The sequence below is a fragment of the Dermacentor variabilis genome, chromosome 6, assembly GCF_050947875.1.
Source record: "Dermacentor variabilis isolate Ectoservices chromosome 6, ASM5094787v1, whole genome shotgun sequence".
Taxonomy (NCBI): Eukaryota; Metazoa; Arthropoda; class Arachnida; order Ixodida; family Ixodidae; genus Dermacentor; species Dermacentor variabilis.
In genome coordinates, this window is record NC_134573.1 from 108,084,341 (window position 1) to 108,105,454 (window position 21,114).

The following is a 21,114-nucleotide window of genomic DNA, read 5'->3' on the forward strand; positions in this document are numbered from 1 at the left end:
TCTACTGCGATGTTCTGGATTCTATGAGCGAACTTCTACGGCGTTGAAGGCACAGCCCTAATTAAAGCCAGACACAAAGCGCCTTGCTCGGGACCCCGCTAGAACAGCTGGGCCACTCCGGCACGCGCGGGTCGAGACTCGCGCCCAAAATAGACGCGCCACGGGTGCGAGCCCTCGGACGCTCTCGCACTCATGCACTCACGACGCCGAGGCGGCAAGTTGCTCGGTGCTTTTTTATTCCCGTTTGTCGCCCTCTCCCTGCTACCCCCTTAGTTGTCATTTAAAAGCCCCCTTCACCTCGCGCTTCCGGCGGCCCATGCGTTGCCCCCTTTCCTTTACTCTCTCACGCGCCTTCGAGAAAGAGACATCCGGCGTTTCTGTAGCGCCAGGTCCGAAAACGTAACGCTCCGTTCGAGCGGCGTCTGTGGACGAAATAGCAACAGACAGCCGCTGTCTTGCTTCACGATGCTTCCTCGTTGAGAAGGCCGAGAGCCATGCCAGTTAGGCCTAGCGATAGCAAAGGGAGCTAAAACTCCGACCCCTGTAAACCAGTGTCGCGCCCGGGAAACGGGCGTCCGGCTCGGGAGCATACGTAAGGCACCAGCGGTTCTTCGCAAATTGATCTTCCGTGACGTGGGAGAAGAAGTAACTGGCGAAAGCATCGCGTCTTGCGAGATACACAAATTCGAGCTTGGGGGGCCCGATTTCGCAAGACCATCGTCATCTGTGATGCAGCCTAGCGAATCGAGACACAACGTGCGGTGACGGTAGTGGGAAACCTGAATGCTCGCCACCGTTCTGCCCTCTCTCCTTGTACAGATGAAGTGGTGGTGAACTGACGAGCGCGTAATATGGCGTGCTTTCGTGGGCAAGGTGTTGTGCTAGCGATCGTAGTGTTTGTGCTTTTGTGGGTCGCAGCTCTCGTCCATGGCCTCCCGGATGTCGTACGTATAGGTAAGACTTCGCCCACCTTTGCTCGTACACCTTTGCTCGACCGGCATCCGAACTTCGCGCGATTCGTCTCGCGTGCTTGTCCCGTTACACGGTGCATACGAATTAAGAATCCTGCCGCTGCCACAAAAAAGGGAAAAAAAGAAAAAAAAAGAGAAATTGACACTGCGAAGGTTGATATTTCATGATGTTTCTTTATCCACATATTGCGATAGGGCCTAACAGCACAAGAGCATTGGAATGTGCAGGTACACCACTTGTTCTGCTTAGAAAAAAAAAACTTTATGCGAGCTTTTGTTAATTATTCGATGTGGTGTTTAACATCTTTCCTGCAAATAATCTCCGCCCCATCAGGCAAAGCAACTGAGGGAGTATAATTCAGCTATCTGCAACAGGAAGCTTTACAAACTCCCTGTTTACTGTAAAAAGAAAGGAAAAAAGACAAACATCTTATATACAGTGCACATGGTATGCCAACAGCTAGGCACGTTTATCTGTTCATATCCTGTGGCGCGGACTGCATACCTTCTAGCTTTTGCGTTCCGACTTTTCAGTTCATGCTCGGTTCGACTTGGTTATCGGAACAGTATCACAGACCGCTTCAAGTCAAAATGAACAAAAAAAAAACAAAAAAAAACAATAAATATACAAATGGCAGGTGGAAATAACATGTGACGTATAAGCAACCATTCATCATCAGCGAAAGGGGTCGGCCGCTTGTTATCTCGGTATGAGCATTACCTTTTGTGAATTTTAATGTGCTCGAGTCGCGTGCACCTATTTTTGCAAGACTGTCGGTAACGCTACTGCAAGACCACGAGGAATGTTTACAGTTTAGCATCTGCTATTTATTTACTAAGGCGTCCGCGGTGAAAGCGCTTGTCAGGATTCAACTATGCCACTTTGGGGCCTTCGCTTACCTAAGAACGTCAAAAGGCGCGAGCTGGACCTGAGACGAAGAAAGGCACATATACAAACAGACACTGGTGCTTTGAAACGTTTTTATGGACTACCAACATGCACCGAACTGCCGCTTTTGTTCGCTTACCTCTCAGTGCTTTCACCCTATTCAATTATTTATAATTAAATTGGAATATTAATAATTGTTTTCAATTAATGTTAATTTATTCCCTCTTATATGTACCGATGCTCGAGACACATATCCAAACAACAGGCAATGGGTAACAATACTGACCTAGCCATAGATGTCATATATTGAGCATACGTGAAGTTGTGTAAAAATACAGGAAAAAGACAATGAAGTAATTCGGTTTTTGAAGGGATTTCTCTCAGATTGCTCTTTGAGCCTCACTAATAAAGCTCACGAAAGAGGAACGCTCTTTGTAACTCCGTAAATGTCCGTATTCGCACACTTCGTGTGCAGATACGGCGGACCGGCTGTAACCTTTGTTACAGCTTCTTTATTACAGAAGCTGTAACCTTTATTGAAGCTTCTGCAGTGGCAGCTTAAGTTAGGAATTGTAGTCAAGAATATGATATGGACGTTGTGCTCCTTTATGGGACCCTTAATGGTTTAATGCAATTAAAATGTGAACGTTCACACCTTCAGCTTGGAGTGATATATTTCAGAGAGATAGAAAGGGGTTTCTCGAGTTGGTTCCCATTTTTTTTTTACATTTCAAACTCCATCCACTAAGAAGGTTTATTTTGCCGACAGGCATCAAAAGTGATGCCCCATGTCATCGCCGCTGTACGTACCGGATACAAGGCATATAAGATTCTGTCTAGGCCGCTACCCCAGCGTAGGTCTACAAGTTCCGTGCCTATCACTGCTTTTAAGCGTTCTTCACCTTCTCATTTATGGCATCTTTTATGTGACGCTAGCTTACTGTCCAAGGTGCCACGTTGGGAACTTCTACAAACCCAATAATTGTTCACGAACATCATGCTCGTTGCAGATTTCGGTCATTCAAAGCTTACGCGTAGCATGCAAATCTGTACGACGAATGGCAGGCGTCAATCACCTAAGTGGTGACGAAACATTATGTAAGCAGCATTAAAATGAAATATAGACGATGATATTCCACAAAAGCTGTGCAATCGAAGAATGCCTTATGCTGTATCGAGGCGCCTGTAGTGAGTGCCTCACATCACAACGGTCTTCAGCGCCGGAGTGGTGCAGCCACAGCTATAGTCGGCTGGTATACACCCTCAGGTAAATGGTAATTGCGGCACGAGCACCAGTTTATCTCCTGGTTCCTGGCAAGCCGTGCTTCTGAGAAAAAGCATCAAGGCTGCTATTATACAAAGGTTTTGCTAATGTGCAAGCGGGTGACGCCATTCTGCTCTCGTCATCTGCTATGCGCCCAACGAGCGCGCTATTTTCTCGGCAGACGCAAGAGACAACGAGAACGAGTAGTGTCTGCTGTTGCAGGCTGCGTCTTGCTTTAACAGCTGTCATTTTCAGCCTCTTTCTTCTTGTAGTGACAATTTCTCTTGGTGTATATATGTGGTTGCTCACCTATTAATTAGGTGCCAGCAGCGCAGCCATGCTACTAAAATAAATTGCAATATCCCGTTCAAGGTACGAGAGCCAGCACGCCCTAACTCGTCGTTATTTATTCCGTTTCCGCAGGACATTAACAGGCAGCAAAATGTGGCACATTTTCATTAGCAAATTTTGCACCAGCAAGAGATACAACACGCAAAGCAATCTTACAGAGCGGGGTAACTCGTATCTACAGTAAGAGCTGCACGTTCTATACGCGCATCAGCACATAAGAAAGCTTCTTAAAATTTCTGAAAAGCAGAAGGGATTTTCCTTCGCTTTGCACTTGACAGTCGCAGAGAGGCAAATCGTTTGTCGCAAAATTTATTTGTGATTACATATTGAAAAATTATCAGTAAGCAAAACCGGTTGAAAGGATATGAAGTCATCAGATTTCGTATACTCAGACGAGGTTCTGGGGTGGTGCAATAGTCCGCAATTGTGCGGTGGTATTGAGAAAAAGTGAAGGTATAATAAGGTTACACAAACCGCAAATGCTGAAACAAATTTCAGCACTGTTTCCGCGAAACAGTGATCTAAATTCAAGTTGATGAGCTTTCACTATGCCTTGTAGCGGGATATATGCCTAATATGTGGCACAAAAGATTAACAAGCCAAATTCTTCTTTTAACTGCTACTATGTTGAAGTAACGGGTTTGGTAATTCTGAATTCTGAACATCTGTCTGAAAATACTGATCAGTTTCTGACAGCTTCATTATTTTGATTCAGGACTTCCTTATTCACTTGTAAATAAGGCAGGGAAAGATTAGTTGGTTCAAACATTTATTTACTCCCTTTCTTGTTCTTCCGAATGCCTATTACAAGAAGACCAGCTTGCAGATGTTGTAAGCCACCGGTCAACTTTCTGTGAGCATGTGCTGCTCTGGAATAAATTGTGTTGTAGAGGGGCAACAAAACGTTGCGGCAACGCCGGGACACCTGGCTAGCTTAGCGCCGACATAGGCACCTTCGTACAATATGTAAGGCAGCACGACTTGCTGCGCAGGTAAATTAGCTCGTTCTCGGCGAACTCTGCTCGGCTGCTTCATTCTCATTTAACAACCGCTAACATCGCACATCGCAGATGAATATCCGATAAAGAACAGACAAGCAGGCGGTGTTTTTTTGGCGGCACACAGAAAACTTCGCTACGTATAAAGTAAAAAGTTCCCGACACCGTAGCAGAGAATGCGGGTAAAAGAGCGCTTGCATGGCTATTTGCGCCTGCGTAGTGCTCCCTCATCTTATTTGGACAACGCGCGAAGCTCCAGAAAACATACAACGCCTAGCCAACAACAGGCCAGCACAGTGTCCTCTAACCTAACAACCTCGTCCGTGCAGCACACCTTAAGATATCTAGAGTAAAGCTTATCACAGTTTTGTTCCTCCATAAAACGAATAGCAGTCGCCGAGATGTAGTGAAGCGCTATTCCCGTCAACAAGTTAGCTAGCACTCACTCAACTCTGCAGCTGATGTCGATACGTATAGCTTCAATGAATTTGCGCACCACACACAAATGTGCCGCGTACGGGAGACCCTTCCTTTCCTCGTATAACCGTTTTGATAAGGTCAGCGGCTACTCACTACCTAACGCCTGCATAAAAAGCGTGCTTACCTTTCATTTTCTTAGAAGCGCAATAAAGTGTCCCTGCTGTCTCGGCCGGTGTTGGCCCCACACAGAGCGGCGCGGAACACGTTGTGGCCTTTCTTCTGTTTTCCTTACATTGTTGGACCACTAACCGATAGGGAAAGAATGACTTGCAGCACACAGTATACAGCAAAGGCTTGCACGTCTGCAGAGGGCACCAGGAGCAGACGAACAGAATGGCAGCCAAGCCGGCAGCCGCAATAGCCACGCCCGTTGAGGAAACAAATCATGCGGTCAGAAAAATACAAAAAAAAATGTACTGCAAAACTAGAAATTGTAAAAAAATTTTCTTCAACACTCAATTCCACGACTTTACTTTAAATATTTCTAGGTTCAAAAGATAGAGCCAAGCATGCAAAATGCATTTAATTTTCCGTTGGCCACCAGGAGCATGGCAACGCTATTTGCCGGATACCGAAACTGGCCCAACTGTCCACCAAGTGCTGCAGCTCTATGCCCGTACGAAACTTGTACCGGCGGCTACGCAGGTTGGAGAGCGGCGTTGCTTTTTAGCTTACACTTAGTTGCAGATGAAAAATCTACGAACACTCAGGCTTCTCGCCTTCTAAAATTATAGTAGGCATTCGTGCACGTGAGAAAGCAACAGACTACTTTCATTTAACGCATGGCCGTAATATAAGTTGCCTTGACGCACTGGGCTGGGCGCTTATTTGGTGGTCTTACCTAAACCAGTGAAACGAACAACGGTGACTTACCGATGGACAACGCATGCTCAGATGCACATCGCATTATCTCTAGAGCCAGCATATTGTTACGAAGAGTTGCGAAGAAATGGTTTTATTTACAGGAGATGGACGATGATCGTAGCGTGATCGCAGCGCAGCCCGGCCTCTCAAACTCCTCGTTCTCTTCGTCTTCTCTTTCTCTTCTTCTTGTCCGTGCCTTTCGTATCTGTTACAATTTTTCCCCCGTGTGGCTGAAACTGTTACCCACCTCAGCGCCCCTGTCTGGTTGACATCAGTGACAGCCGTGCTGCCCACTACAAAATGAAATTTTCTACGCGAATAATAAACTGAGGCCATTTGAGCACGGCTTGTAGTTCGAAATTTCTATTTGCCATTGGCCGCCAATCTTCGCTAATGTATGTGAAGCATCAGGATTGGCTGGAATTTTGTCGTGCGAGAAATTCTAGCGTAAGAACGTTTTATGAACGCGGGCCCTGTTTATCAAGCGCACTGTAAAGGTGAGCGCAAGCGGCCAAGTGCCAAATGCAGCTACTGCGCCTTCGTCATTGTAACAGCGAGATTTTGGAACTATACATCTTTAGAAGCCGGTAAAGCTTGAAATCACCATGGAGTTTGTATCAAGCAGTCCTGTAATGCAACGTGTCTTAAGGGAACCTAAGTGCTTACCTCTGTGAAAATTTACTGGAATTTACATTCGGCCGTGTTTGAGGTACGGGCCTTCAGCATGATCTGGAAGTGTCGGAAGTTACACTGCACCCTCCTTGGTAAAAGAAGCGCAGGTTAGGTTTCGACCAACACTGGCTACACCAGGCCCATGGAACATTGCGCAGTAAACACGGGCACTTGCAAAACACTGAACGCCACAACAGCACCAATTACATTGAACGTGCCGAAAATGGGTGGACCACCTGTTCTGGCGCGTGCTAAATTTTGGAAGAAACTGTACTGCACCCTATTTTAGCCCAAGTGCGGCCCCCGCCTCAATCATGACGGAGATTTCGTGTCGCAGGAAATCTGTCTTAGCATTTGCTGTTTGTTTTGATAAATGGTGCATCGTGATTTCACAAGTGTATACATGCGAGGACTGCTTAAAGCCGCACGTGTGGAACAATGGCTACAAGTTTTCAAAACCACACCCCTCGAAACCATAACCTAACTAAAATTGGCCACGAGGTGCCGTTTTACTGCTCCGGTTCAGCCATTTCCTGTTGCTCAGTCACTTAGCTCTAATGCAAACTGATTTGTATTCTGGCTTGTGAACGCCTACCTTGTCCAGGCTCCGCGTTCCTTTCGTCGTAATTTGTTCCTTGTTTTACTATAGTCCTTGTATGTGCGGTTTCTTTTAAGCGAGCACATTCAGGGACAATGAAAGCAAGCATTGCCACGGACTTTAGGCCTCACTTAGCTGAATGTATTTTGGTTTCTTTCGTGTATGATAACAGCCGTGCAACGTCTTGTGATGCCATCTAGCCGGCGCCCATTGTCTGGAGCCAGAATGTCTCCCACCATACTCGTCTCAGCAAAAATGAAACACGATCTGGGCGTGAAAAAAGAAGCGCCACGCCCGAAACGGAGTAGCACGCACGCACAACAACTGACACTTGAGATTGCCTACATTGTCGTTTCTCACTGCTCCCTAAACGTACCCGGTTGACTGCGTTCTCCCCAGACATGCCGTTCAGCCAACCACAGAATACGGAAGGCCTGCAAGTGCGAGTTCCAATGTCTACGTCTGAAGAGATTATCTGCCACGAAGTGTGACGGGCAGGTTGCACCACTTCATGGTTGTCACATTTTGGCTTCTCGTAAGCGATGGGCAGACGTGGGTCGGAAATTGGAAGCATTACTTTGATTTGGGCTGCGTTGCTTCCTCGCGTACAAATCCTCTCGGACGATCTCACAGCAGCTGATTCGTAGACTGAGAGCCTCGGTATCGATGTGAAATTGGATAGGTGCGCAATGTCCGTGCCAGTTTGGATTCATGCTCGCGACGACCCTGTAGTTTCCGCCTCCAAAATTACCCACAACTGACGGCAATGAATTTCTTCCTATTGGTTGCGCGAGCACAGAAAGAATTGAAAGGGACACTGTGAGCAGCATAACATTTCATTTGACTAACAAACTGAAGTGATGTCATCTTCTAGCTTACTTCCGCAAATCCTAACTTGTTTAGTTTAATATGCTGCCACTTCACGCGTCGTGGTTGTTCAGTGGCTATGGTGTTCGGCTGCTGAGCACCAGGTCGCGGGATTGAATCCCGGCCACGGCGGCCACATTTCGATAGGGGCGAAAACACCCGTGCACTTAGATTTAGGTGCACGTTAGAGAATCCCAGCTGGTGGAAATTTCCGGAGTCCTCCACTACGTCGTGCCTCATAATCACTGAAAGTGGTTTTGGCACGTAAAACCCCATAATTTAATTTTAATTTCGCTGTCACATCTCACTTTTGCTTGTGCAGGCATTCTTTTCTGGACTAACTATATACGGTATTTCTACGAGATCAGACCAATGTAGCTGGAATTAAGAAGCCAGGATGAGGTTATCTTTCTGCTGTGCTTTAGGGAATTGGCAATATGATGTTACTATTGTGATGCGGCGGAATGTTCAGCAGTGCCATGTGTAAAGTAGAACTGGTTACAAGGAAAACTGTTGCAGATAGGTGACCGAAAAGAAGAGCAACCACAGGCGAAAGTAGTAAGATTGGTAACTGCGTTAACGTCAGGCAAATATGAATGACTTATCTCGTTTCTTTTGTAAAGCCCCAGCAGGGTCCCAACACGAACTTGGCTCATCCATAGAGTATTCGTCGCCGATAAAACGAAGCACCAAACGACACATATAAACAGCCGTCTTCCTAAGGATTGCTAGATTTCATGTTTATAACAGTCACTACTAAACATCAACGTATGACGGTGACCGCCAACCCCTAAAATAGATGCACGCGTTTCCTGGAGATCTTCATAATGGTATCGCTATGGTATCTCACTAAGTGTATGTATGTGGACACTTTACAAGTGAGTATCGATGCAAACGTGATTGTACAATGTTTTAAGGGATTGTGGTGACAGTTATTCTTACAGTAGTGGCCCCAATCTTGCGAAATTGTGACGCTTGTTTGAAAGGGACAGCAAATATACTTAATATCTTGATTCATTCTTTGAAAAAGAAAACTGCGAAATAAACAATTGACATGCTTTAGATTGTGCTTACGGGGCAGGCACGGAGCCGTACACGAACGAGTTTTTCAATGGCATGGAGGGTCCTAAACGGAACAATCAACGTTAAAGACAATGCACATTTTGGCCGACCTTTAACCAGTCGTAGTTACGAGCTTGTCGAAAAATTTCCACACAAAAAACAGCACAGTTGCTACACCATTGACAAGATAGTAGAAGCTGCTCGCATGAGTCTTTGCTCCTCTGACTGGATTTTTAATGTGGAATAAGGTATGAGACGTGCTGCCACATGGTTTTACCCACTATCATACACAGGACGAAAAAAAAACGAAGCAAATAACACTTGTTCGACTTTAAGGCAGGATTTCAAATATCGCATCGAAACTGACTCAGACCTTTTTCGGAAGATCATCACGTGTGCCGATACTGGTACAATGGTCATGACTCCGAATCAAAGGAAGTTTTCAGCAAGTTGAAGACACATTCTTCACACATATATAAAAAAGAAAGAGTTTGACAAGTGGGCTCGTGTGAAGACGATTATCGCCACTTTTTTTTCTCTTTCGACGTTTGGGGATACGTGCCGCGTGAAATCGTTCCTTCTGGAAAGTCGTTCAATCAGCAATTTTGCTTGAGTTAATTATTTAGGTCCCGTTAAAAAAAAGTATTTTCGAAAGAAGCGCAGAAAAGCATGGAATGCGGGTAATTGTTTTCTACGTTACGAATGCTGCGCAGGTACGCAGCTCAAGCTGTTTTCGCTATGACGTAGTATAATTAGCCTCTCAGGAATTATGAGGCGTTCCTTACGCACGCTATTTATCGGGCAGCTCCCTGGGATTTTTCTTTATTTTCAAAGAAAAGTCCACGAAGGAATGGTATTTACTACTGTGCACAAGGTAAAGACGTCTTCGCAGAGGTCGCTGAACAGAATTGAGGTTCAGGAGCACCAGACTTTCTTCGAACAGTGGGACACGCCAGTTGGAAGCAGTAGAAACCACAAAGGCAGAGAACAGTTTCCAGCTCGTCAATACATGTCTCTTTAGGGCACAGTTTTTCTGCAGACCACACAAGCATGGCTCATGGTACAGGAAGCAAATGCCTCGTACGAATGTTAATCGATGCTGGCTGTCAATGCAACTTGCTCACAGAAGGTTTGTCTAGCAAGCTGAAAGCCACTGTGTTAGACGAAGAACAGATCGTTATTTCCGTATATGGAAACTCTTCAACACCTCTCAATTGTTTTCGGAGAGCACGAGTCGAGCTCATAATCAGTATGCCTCAAACTCATTTGAAATTAAGGCTATGGAAGTTCCCGAATTATGCAACAACTTGCCAGAGACAATACTGACAGGGAAAAATGTTTTTGAAATGTAGAAAGACAAACACTGACGTCACCGTATTTCAGGCCTTGTCCTAGCCTAGAATACGCATGATGATACGAGAAGGCCAGTGGCGTAGCTAGGTTGTCTGGCACCCGGGGCCTATAGCTCTTCTGTCACCCCCCCCCCCCCCTCTCGGGTGTCGTCGAGGAAGGCGAGGATATCGACAATTTTCGGTTGTCTTCAGACGTATATGACACACCACCCCCCTCCCCTACTGCCCCCATGGCCCCCCGCCCCCCCCCCCCTCCCCGTTTGCGCCACTGGAGAAGGCTGTTAGGAGCAACCTGTCAACGGGAACATCCAGCGACTGGAGGACCCCTCGACCGTCATCCAAAACTGTCGTGGCATTGACACTTCATGAAGATGCCAGAAGTCTACCTAAGTTTAACAAGCTGGAAGCCCTAAGAAGCTTCAACAAATGATTAACGGAAGCCAACATTTTCAAGCAAGTTAATTTATTCCGGGAAGTAAAGCATGTGGGGCATACCAGCGAAAAGAGGCATTCGAAAGATGACGAATATGCCATCTATAACATCTTGGAAACAACTGACAGAGAAAACTGACGCTTTCGAATTGAACTGCATTGGCACAGCAATCTTTCCGCAATTAAACACAACCAGTATATGGCTTTAAAGAGGCTGGAGTCTGAGCAGAGAAGGCTACGACGAGAACAAGAGTATATGACACTTCAGTTAGCAGCTACTCCAACAACACCTCACTGAGAAGGTCAAACCATACGACAGTAAAGAGAGAGAAAATATTTATTGGAAGAAAGGTGGAGAGGTCGGCCTGAGTGAAGTGCCTCTAACCTACTACTCCAAGCTGGGGCAGGGGTTTGGGGAATAAGAGAGATAGGATGTGATGAGGAATGAGGGTGGTGGTACGGTGAATATGATGAGGGCTGCGGATCATACTGTTTCTGTGCAAAGCGTACGTGTGTGCACTTCACAGCACAGCACAGTCAGCTTCGCGGGCAGAGGTAGAAGTTACTACAGCGTAGCTACAAGACTGTCAATAGCATTCGTAATTTTCGCCGCTGTAAGCGCCATTGACATACTTAAACTGGACAGTAGAAGCTGCAGGGCGTCGATTATTTGTCGCAGCATGGCTTTGATGACAGAGTCCGATGGTAATATCGTAGTGCCCACTCTTTGCTCGCGCTTATTACATATTACATATTACGTGCCACACCGAGCCACTCATCTTCGCTAAAGGACGAGTTTAGGGCGGGCCAGATTTGAACCTCAACAATCTTGACTTACTGCTGAAGTTTCGCAGCAGCAGCAATAGCAGTTTTGCATGCACCAAAAAATGATTTCTCCAAATGTCACTGGCTGAACACGACTGAGACACGTTTTGCTACTTTTAGCTTGAATTGGCGTCTTCCATACTTGAAGAACTTTGCATAACAAAGGTTCCTGTTGGAGCCTGCCGCAGTGCCTTTCTTCTTGCGACAGATCTGCAACCCCACTTCAAGCTGGTAGACGAATAGTAAGCTTGAAACGTCAAGCTAGTTATTGATTTATTTATTATTTATTTATTCATTTATTTACTTATTTAGGCACCTGCATGTCGCCTAGTGTGCATTGCAGGGGGGGAGGGTGAAAACACAGCATATCACAGCGGTTGTGCGTGCACACAAAACAAAAGCAAAATAAAATGCAAACTTAAAAGAAGAATGTACCACAAATGTAGTGCATTCAGGGCGCGATCACGTGACAATAAAATTGTTTACAAATATTAGAGTACGCAATTGCAAGGAAACCTTCGTTCCCGCCATAATCTCTGAACACACGAACGTGACTAAATATTCAAGAGGGATCCTATTAAAACAACAATTAACAACAGTTGCGATTAACAACAATTCCATCAACATTTGGAGGAGCAGACAATGACAGCATCAAGAAACAACGCTCGCAGCGGTGGGTAGCATGGTTGCAGCAATTCTAACATCAGCCAAGTAAAACATCTTGAAGGGGCAGCGCAAAAAGAAGATGACAGCAGGCAGGAATACACAGGACAGCGCTGATCCTGTGTGTTCCTGCCTTCTGTCATCGTCTTTTTGCGCTGCCCCTTCAAGATGTTCGACCAGTACCAACTCGCCCAAATGTCGATCCTTCTTCAGCCAAGTAAGCTCATGTCAGAAAACTATGCCAAGAGTGAAAGAAGACACCAACCTAACATTGGATCTGCTAAGGTTGATAAGTGGCGCCAAATATCATTTATACATTATATAATTCCTACCTTGATTTTTTTATAGATGTGCAGAACAAATAATAAGCGGAGCAAGTCATGAACGGAGGCTTTTTATTATCTTGAAGGAGGCAGGAATGCAACTGCCAAAGACGGCGACAAATAATCGACACCTACGAAACTTTTACAACAGTAAATGCTTGAAGATAAAGTTTAATGTAGAAAATAAAAGGAAGGTTGTTGGTCTCGTCAGCGATACCGGAAAACACATTTCAAGGCCCGCAGGGTCGAATATTTCTGACTGTCACGTTGTTGATAAAAAGGCTGCGGCTTCAGAAATTGCCAGTACACAAACCCCCAAAAGCGAATGATTTTTATACGCAACTAAAACACCAAAAATTGCAATTTATTGGATTCTCCGAACACAAGATAATGTCTTTAGACCTGATGTTCGCAGAATGCACATTACACTCCAGCTGTTTAGTCCGTATCACAATGAATTAGGCCACTTACGATTGGTGGGTTTGCTTCAATTCAAAATTCTAAATTAAATTATGGGGTTTTAGGTGCCGAAACCACTTTCTGATTATGAGGCACACCGTAGTGGAGCACTCCGGAAATTTCGACCACCTGGGGTTCCTTATCGTGCACCTAAAGCTAAGCACACGGGTGTTTTCGCATTTCGTCCCCGTCGAAATGCGGCCGCCGTGGCCGGGTTCGATCCCGCGACCTCATGCTTAGCAGCCCAACACCATAGCCACTGAGCAACCATGGTGGGTGGCTACTTCAATTCAGCAGCCTTCAGAAAAGTTCCATCCATACGATTCTGCTTTCTACTTCGGACATATTCACAAATTTTTTGGGCATGAAGAAGTACTGATGACTTTTGGACGCTGGTCTTAATTTTCTTTTGACAGATTTGAGAGAATGCTTCTGAATACGGAGTATATGAATATTGAGCAGTTGCAGGAAAACATGAGAAGCCAGTCTCGCATAAGCGCGCAAATATCTTCTCTTTCTAGAACCTAAATAACGAAAAATATAGCAATAAAATGTAGTCCGTAGTGAACATTCACAAACCAGAACCTATTTGTTTCCTTTTTAGGAAAAAGAAATCTAGGACCAGGAAGCACATTGTTTACAGAGTCGTCACCTAAATCTAATGCGCCCACTTTAAACTACGTTAAACGCATGAGCTCAGCAAAGCTTCAGAGACACATTGTCAGATTGTGTTGGCAGCTAAACAGGTTTGAAATTATGCATCAGCAGGTGCAGGAAAAGAATTATTGTAGGTGTGACAATTTGAAAGCTAAAGTCAAGAAGAGACACAGGTGATTACTGGGACAAATAGACATGAGCGCCTAATAAAAATCACCGCCCAAGCATTCCGTACAGATGGTTAACCAGAAGCTGAAACGTGCGGCTCCGGTGTTTATTACTTGGTTAATTCCGACGGTTAAGTAAAGGACGACTTGGTAGGCTGCCGGATCTTCGGTACGTAGTTGCTGCATGCGCTCGGCTACGCGAGCCTGTTCTTGCGCCCGGGTTGCAGCATCGGCACGGCCTAGACGAGCTCGTTCCTGGTTCTGCTCGCAGCGTTGGTGGTCGAAAGCTGCCTGCTCCTCAGGCAGCTTTTAGTGGTATGACGGTACATGGTCTACCTTTTTTGGAGCCTGAGAGACACTGCTGCGTGCGCGCTCGGCTGTGAAGGAGATCAACGATGGCACTACGGGCGCAGCCAATCTCCCGCCTATCTTTCTCTTTATTTCGCGCTTGCGCATGGGGTTCCACCGGAGGAGTTTTCGGCGTAGAAAAGACAGACGAACGCACGCCGAATCGGCTATTCATATAGAGCTTCGCTGTAAGAAGCATTCTCTCTCAGTTCGCAATTACACATTACACGTAGAATCAATACTTACAAAGTATGAAGTAATGGGCAACAGCCAACACTGCCTCTGGCGTAAAAAATTGTGAAGATACAAAGCACATGTTGGAATGTACGTGAAGCGAAGTGGTTAATTAAATCCTGCACAACTAACGGCGATGCGTACAACTGTTTACGTTTATACTATGAAGCGTACAATGTCATGCAATGTTTATGTTTGTCTAACACAACGTTCATATCTTCAATATCATGCAGACTTTATGTTTATGCAGTATACAGTGCTCAGAAGTCCAGCCGCACAGGAAACACCGAAACAGGCGGATGCAGTGCGAGACGTCTACGTTGCCACGCCATGAGGACAAAGGCGGTGTATGACACTTGTTGAGGGAAATACGGGGATCTCAGGTTTATGCACCCAAAAGTGCGACACATATTTTGCTACATTTAGGTATTCTGTACTTCTCTTGTGGTGGTGACACATACCCATCCTGGAGGATTGGCCAGAAATGGGGAGACACCCTGTTTCATTGTGAATAGACACTGTATACCCCATATCTCCTATATCCAATAATATTATCCGGCATATCGGAAAGGGATTTTTTTATATTGCATCTTACATATTTCTAGAGGAGCTTTATATGGGAGTTAGGGGGCACGTGGATTTTTCAATAGGGTGGCCACTATATCGAATAAATAAATAAATGAAAAACACCTAAACCATTAAACCCATTTAGATTAATGCGCTTCCCATTCACAGGGGGTTCTGCATTAGAGTTGACTGTGAGCCGACCTTATTTGCACCGTTTATGTAGAGATTTTTGCTTGGTTTCGGAGAACATAGGTTTGCTTACAAGCACTATTTTGGTGGTCAGCCATATACAGGCTATGTAACCGCGTTCGCTGGTACTAGCAATCGGCGCACACATCACTTCGTTATATATATGTACATATATATCCGCCGAGGTATTGACCGCCTCAGCACACAGCAGTCACACCAAACCCGAGAAATTCGGGAACGAAAGCTTCAGTTCAAAACATTTAAGCCATTTGGGCACGTCATTTTTAAAATGCTTGTGCAAGAAGGTCCTCTCTAGAAGACGTATTAGTCCGCAATCATCCACGTTTTTCAGTTTTCTTTTTAACTGCGAAACCTAAGGGTCGGTGCTCGCCGACTTAGTGAAGGATTTTTAATCCTTCTAAACCTAGTCTGGGTCGCTATGTTCAATGAAACAGCCTCTGAGAAACTAAGAAACTTACCCAATGACAGCAAGGAGATCGAAGTGTGCTCGGCCTCAGGCGATGGCTGCTTGGCGGACGAAATCCAGACCGACTTATGCTGCACAGACAAAGAAATACTACTAAAGGAATCTTCAGCACTGATTCTGTCTACGGAAAAGAAGTCCTTACAATGTTGCTAATGCCGAGGGATTCTACTGGCAATTTACAAATCTCAATTAAGCATGCTCTAGAGTTGGCTAAAATTAAAAAAAGAAATCGCGCTGAATGAAATTAATTAACGTCGTAAGACATAACCTCAGAAAGAACATCCTGGTCCTCTCCGCGGCGTCCTCTGCGCTGAATATGTTGTCAGGTTACCATTAAGCTCGGATGTCTCATGTGTGAGGAAGATCGTACCACAGCCGGCGCCGTCTAAGATATTTATATGGTTGATCTGAACGTGGACCTCCCCATACCTACAAAGCCTCCTACGAAAGGTGTGGCCGACGTCGCCATCAGTCGCTACTGGCACCTGCGCTATGTGCAGATCATGTTGAAAGGTGACCACACTGCCACACATGTCCATGTCGACCACTTCCTATATGCAGTCTACCAGTTCATTCCGAGATTAATTCAGTCCCAGAAGTATCCGAATATCACACATGGGATTGTCGTGTGCACAAGCTCAACAGTGATTGACGTAGTAGTTCAGCGGACACCCGCAAGGTGAAGTAATGATTAAAGAGAAAATCTGACATCCACCCTTTCGTAGCAATTGCTACAAAGGAAAACCATACGGGTTCCTCGAAAGGAAAGCCTCAGAGTTGAAGAAAAATTCGTCCTGGTCTGGGACTCGCACCCGAGACCACCGCCTTTCCAGGGCAGCCGCTATACCATCTGAGCTAACCAGGCGGCTAGCAGATGGCAGGGTGAAGTCGAATTTGTCGACAACACGAAGCAAAGCAAAGTGATTGACGTAGTGACGGGTGGATGTCTGATTTTCCCTTTATTCAAGTTCAACAGTGTATATTTATAGGCGGGGCCTCGAAATGACGACACCTACGGCGCAGCCCTTATCAAGTACTTTAACTGCTATGGTTCTGACGCCACTTCGATATACTGTCCTCGAATTCCAGATGAATTTACTGTCATGATAAAAAATACAATAAAAAATTACAACCATTCCACTTCAAGCAGATGGAGTGACACCAAAATCTGACGACAGACAAAGCTCTCAAACAAAAAGCAAAGTGTTTTCGCTGCCATTCCATCTTCACAGAGTGCAATGGTTGACCGGGCTCGCGATTGTCGTGGGCTCGCGATTCAGCATCGTGGGAACGTTCTTCTTCGGTGGTCGTTTCGCGCCGTGCCATTTACATTTTCATTGCTGTTCCCTCCGGTGCTCCTCGTACGCATGTTGTTCTTCGGGTGCATGAACTATACGTGTCCGCCCCATCGATAACGCAGCTGTTTTTAGCGTCTATACATCTCCTGCTTATATACTGCGATAACCGTCACATCATACTATTTTTCACGGCGAACGTTCTAATCTGTTCCGCATTTTGACATCTGCGCCGCCGCACTGCATTCGCACGTAATCACACACAAAGCAAACAACGAAACCCATTGTGTATTGGTTTATTAGAAATCACTTAGTCCGTTTCTGTTGCCAGACGCCGAAAAAACTACGGAAGGTTAGTCATATGCAGCTTTCGCTGTAATAAAATTGACACGCAAGAAAAACAAAGAACCGCTAAAGCTGTCCCTGTCAACGACGCTGCCACCGACAGCCTTCCATACAGTCTACGATGCAATTAAGGACAGTTTCACTTCGATAGTATTTTCAGCCCCACCAGTTCTGTGCGCAGCTGACACTGAGAGCACGCCGTGTACAGAAGCTGTAAACCCTCATTGTTCGAAGGAACGGCCTACATGTTTGTATGCATCAGCTGCCGAGTCACAGCCTGCTGCCCTACTCGCTATATGTAAACGTGTTCTCAATACTACCTCTGACTTTAGCGCCGCCGCCAGGAAGAGTGGGGAAGCATGCTGCCGCCGCTTATTTGTGTCTTGAGGATCAGGATTCGCCTAGATGTACGCCGCAGAACGCGTGATTATTCGCATTTGCGCAAGTGCTAAATGCAAGCAATGTGGCATAATTTAATACACTTAGACGGCTTCTCCAAGACACCCAAAGAGCAACGGGGACACCAAATCTGGAACCGGGCCTGATGCCCGATTTTGGGGCTGGCCGAGGGTCTCCGTGAGTCGAGATGACAACCGGCAGCCTGCTCCAGCCCCAGCGGATCCAAAAGTATGGACCTCCCTGATTACAGCTTTCATTCCCCCACTGTCCCTTAGATGCCCTGCCAACACTGCGGCCCTACTTTCGTATAATCTCAGGCGCTCTCCTTAAGCATCCTTTTGCCAGTATGCATTTTATTTTCTCATGCCAAGCACCTCTCAGAGAGCATAGCAAAGGAGCTACTAGGTGTATTGGTGTTGTAGGTACAGATAGCATCTTTACGCGAAGCTTGAAGGTTCATATACTTGGCGGTAGTGTGCGTCGCGCGCCTTCCGTGGTATGGCGCTGCAGTCGCCGGCAGTACTTGGAGCCTGTTGATATATCGACATCGTACTTCCGCACACAACGCTCCTACTGATGAAGCGCCAGTTGCATATTGCCAAGTCATTTCCGCGGTCATTTCTAGATGCTATCCGCCTGCTCTTAAACGTTCAGCATGTGACGTCCACTCAAAGTAATAAGCATGTTGTAAAGGGTACTCATAGTCCGCTACTGGGATTCTTCGAGCAGCGCAGTGTACCAAACTTTGCCACCATTTCTTGCACACAAGATAGATATCAGAGCATTTTCAGCACGCTAGGCCATGCCAATCCTTCGAACAGCTCAGTCGTGTATACGACCTGCAGCACTTCAGCGTGATTTGTGTTCGGCGCGCACTGATGTTCTGTAGTTCCTCTCTCCCTTTGCGTCTTTATCCTCGCCTTTTTCCTTGTCGTAGTGCAGAGTAGCTTACCGGATGTTTCAATCATATTAAGATTGCTGCCTTTTCGTTGCCCTCCTGCGTTGTATACAGGAATTCGTTCTTCAATATCCGAGTCTCAGGGGCCTCAAGTTAAACACTCTCATATTGGCCTCCACATTTTATTCGTAAAATAATCTCTCGAATATTCGAAAATAAATGAATTATAACCTTGCCAGCGTGACTAAACTGGCACTGCGGTCTCCCCTCAGGCCTAACTCTAGATGCCAGGCGCTTCGTCTAATTGGCATATAGTTATAAAAGGTAAACTAACATTTCGAGAGATCTGTTAATAATTACTGTGCCTGGAATCCTAATTTCGAGGTTATAGTCAATGACAAAACAGCCGAGAAGATCTCAAATTTGATAGAACTAGGTTTTGATCTAATCACACGTTTCTTGCTTTATTTTACTCTGACAGCACTTTGGAAGTTTGAGAGTGGTTACGGTCATAATGAAAATTCCTGCCACGTTAACGCCATAATTGAAGACATGCTATTAGAGCATTATTATGTGATTTCCGCGTTGTTTAATCAGCTACAACGTTGCCTGAGATAGCGAAGCCACCAGATGTCCATGTGAAACTAGATGTAGCGCAAACACCGCATGAAACATGCGACATTGCTAGGCTAGATGCAGTGTGGGTTGACACTAGTACGAAAACATTCTACACTGCCAGCTAACTGTGGAAGTGCACCACGGGAGTCAAAGTGGTCTCCCAAAGCTCCTTCCCGCTGCAAGTTCATCGTTGGCAGGCAATTCTTTGTCCTCAGCTTTGGAGCAACTAAACATCTCTTCTTGAACACAATTTACTTAACCACGAGCTGACTTTCGGAGGCTTCGCAGCCTCCGCGTGAGCAGCCAAGCAAAAACGAACAGTTCCAGCGGCATCGGATTCCCTGAGCTATACGTGCTCACGCAAAAGCCCACATCAGCCCCCGCGCTGAGCCTGTGAAATATTGAGCGCATATGGAAGTCGGTGTCGAAGTGCTCAGCGGGGAAACACGAGCACCGTTACCCTACGCCCGTGTCGGCCGCGGGATTCAGCAGCAAAAGAGAGCGCGCAGCGAGGCTCATCTTTCATTTTTGCAGCCGCACGCGGAAGTAAGGCTACTTGACAGGTTTTAGATGCGGCACTTCTTTACGCGGTGAACTGGGTGGTCGACAAAGGGATCAATCACCACGTGGCCCAAAGTGGCCACGGTGTGAGCAGCCCCTCCTGGCATGGATATACTGCTCGACCCAATCTGTGCGCGGATGCGCTTTTTCACCGTAGCGAAGACGCGCGAGGGTAAGAGGGAGGCGAAAACGCTCCATAGGTTCCATTTCGCCTCATGCAGTTGTGTTTTTTGTTCTTCTGTGAGACGTAGCATCCGTACTGAGTGAAGCTGCGAAGCGTCATATTGGCTACGTTATTTCCCATAAATACGGCATGAAACAAATATAGTACGTTCATACGTACTGCAAGAGTCAGTGGAGGAGGCAATCATGCATACTGCTGAATCACTGAAGTCTTTCATCTGTGTGTGGATTACATCAAGTGGTAGGAATTAGATGAAGTTTAGAAATGCAAGTCCGTATCATGCTGGAAATATGGCCGCACTTCTTAACTCGCTAATTTGTTTTTAATGTGTTGACATTATAAGTGTCGAAGAGGAAAAATTGTAGTTTTGACGTGTGGGATGCTGGTCGCGTGGTAGAGGTGGAAAAGGGAGGGGAGAGCATGGAAGCGTTATTTGTGCATATGTATGTATGTATGTATGTATGTATGTATGTATGTATGTATGTATGTATGTATGTATGTATGTATGTATGTATGTATGTATGCATGCATGCATGCATGCATGTATGTATGTATGTATGTATGTATGTATGTATGTATGTATGTATGTATGTATGCATGCATGCATGCATGCATGCATGCATGCATGTATGTATGTATGTATGTATGTATGTATGTATGTATGTATGTATGTATGTATGTATGTATGTATGTATGGTGCAACTAACGGTCGTATATTCCCAACCACTGTCAGTTGCATTTCGCTCCTAGAAGAGGCAGAACATGTGCCAATTGTGCTCCTTAACAACACTTTGCAATGTTGTCGACGCGGTTTAAATCATGGATCTGGGATCTCGAAGAGCTACGACCTAATGCTAAGGTAATTTGCTCGTGTCTATCGCGAATACTTTTGCTAATTTAATTTACGAACATCATTTCGGACTTTCCGCTGAACTGCAGTCACACTTAATTTTAACGTGCTAAGGGACATCGACGAAAACTTTACTGCGCAGTAACTTGCATCAACCTGGCGCGCAAAGTACAACTGCGTTTCCAGTAAGTTAGACGTCAGGTTAATTATGAATACCCCTATGACTCCTCAAGTATTCTCTACAA

General features: G+C 45.7%; 1 protein-coding gene across 1 annotated transcript in view; it reads left to right on the forward strand.

The window, feature by feature from the left end:
• Nucleotides 1-346: 346 nt before the first annotated feature.
• LOC142585002 (glutamate receptor ionotropic, kainate 2-like) overlaps nucleotides 347-21,114 on the forward strand; it is a 78,589-nt gene continuing 57,821 nt past the window's right edge. Inside the window, exon 1 of the mRNA XM_075695422.1 lies at nucleotides 347-954. Within this exon, the coding sequence (XP_075551537.1) occupies nucleotides 852-954 (103 nt within the window). The 5' untranslated portion in view covers nucleotides 347-851. The remainder of the gene's footprint in view (nucleotides 955-21,114) is intronic.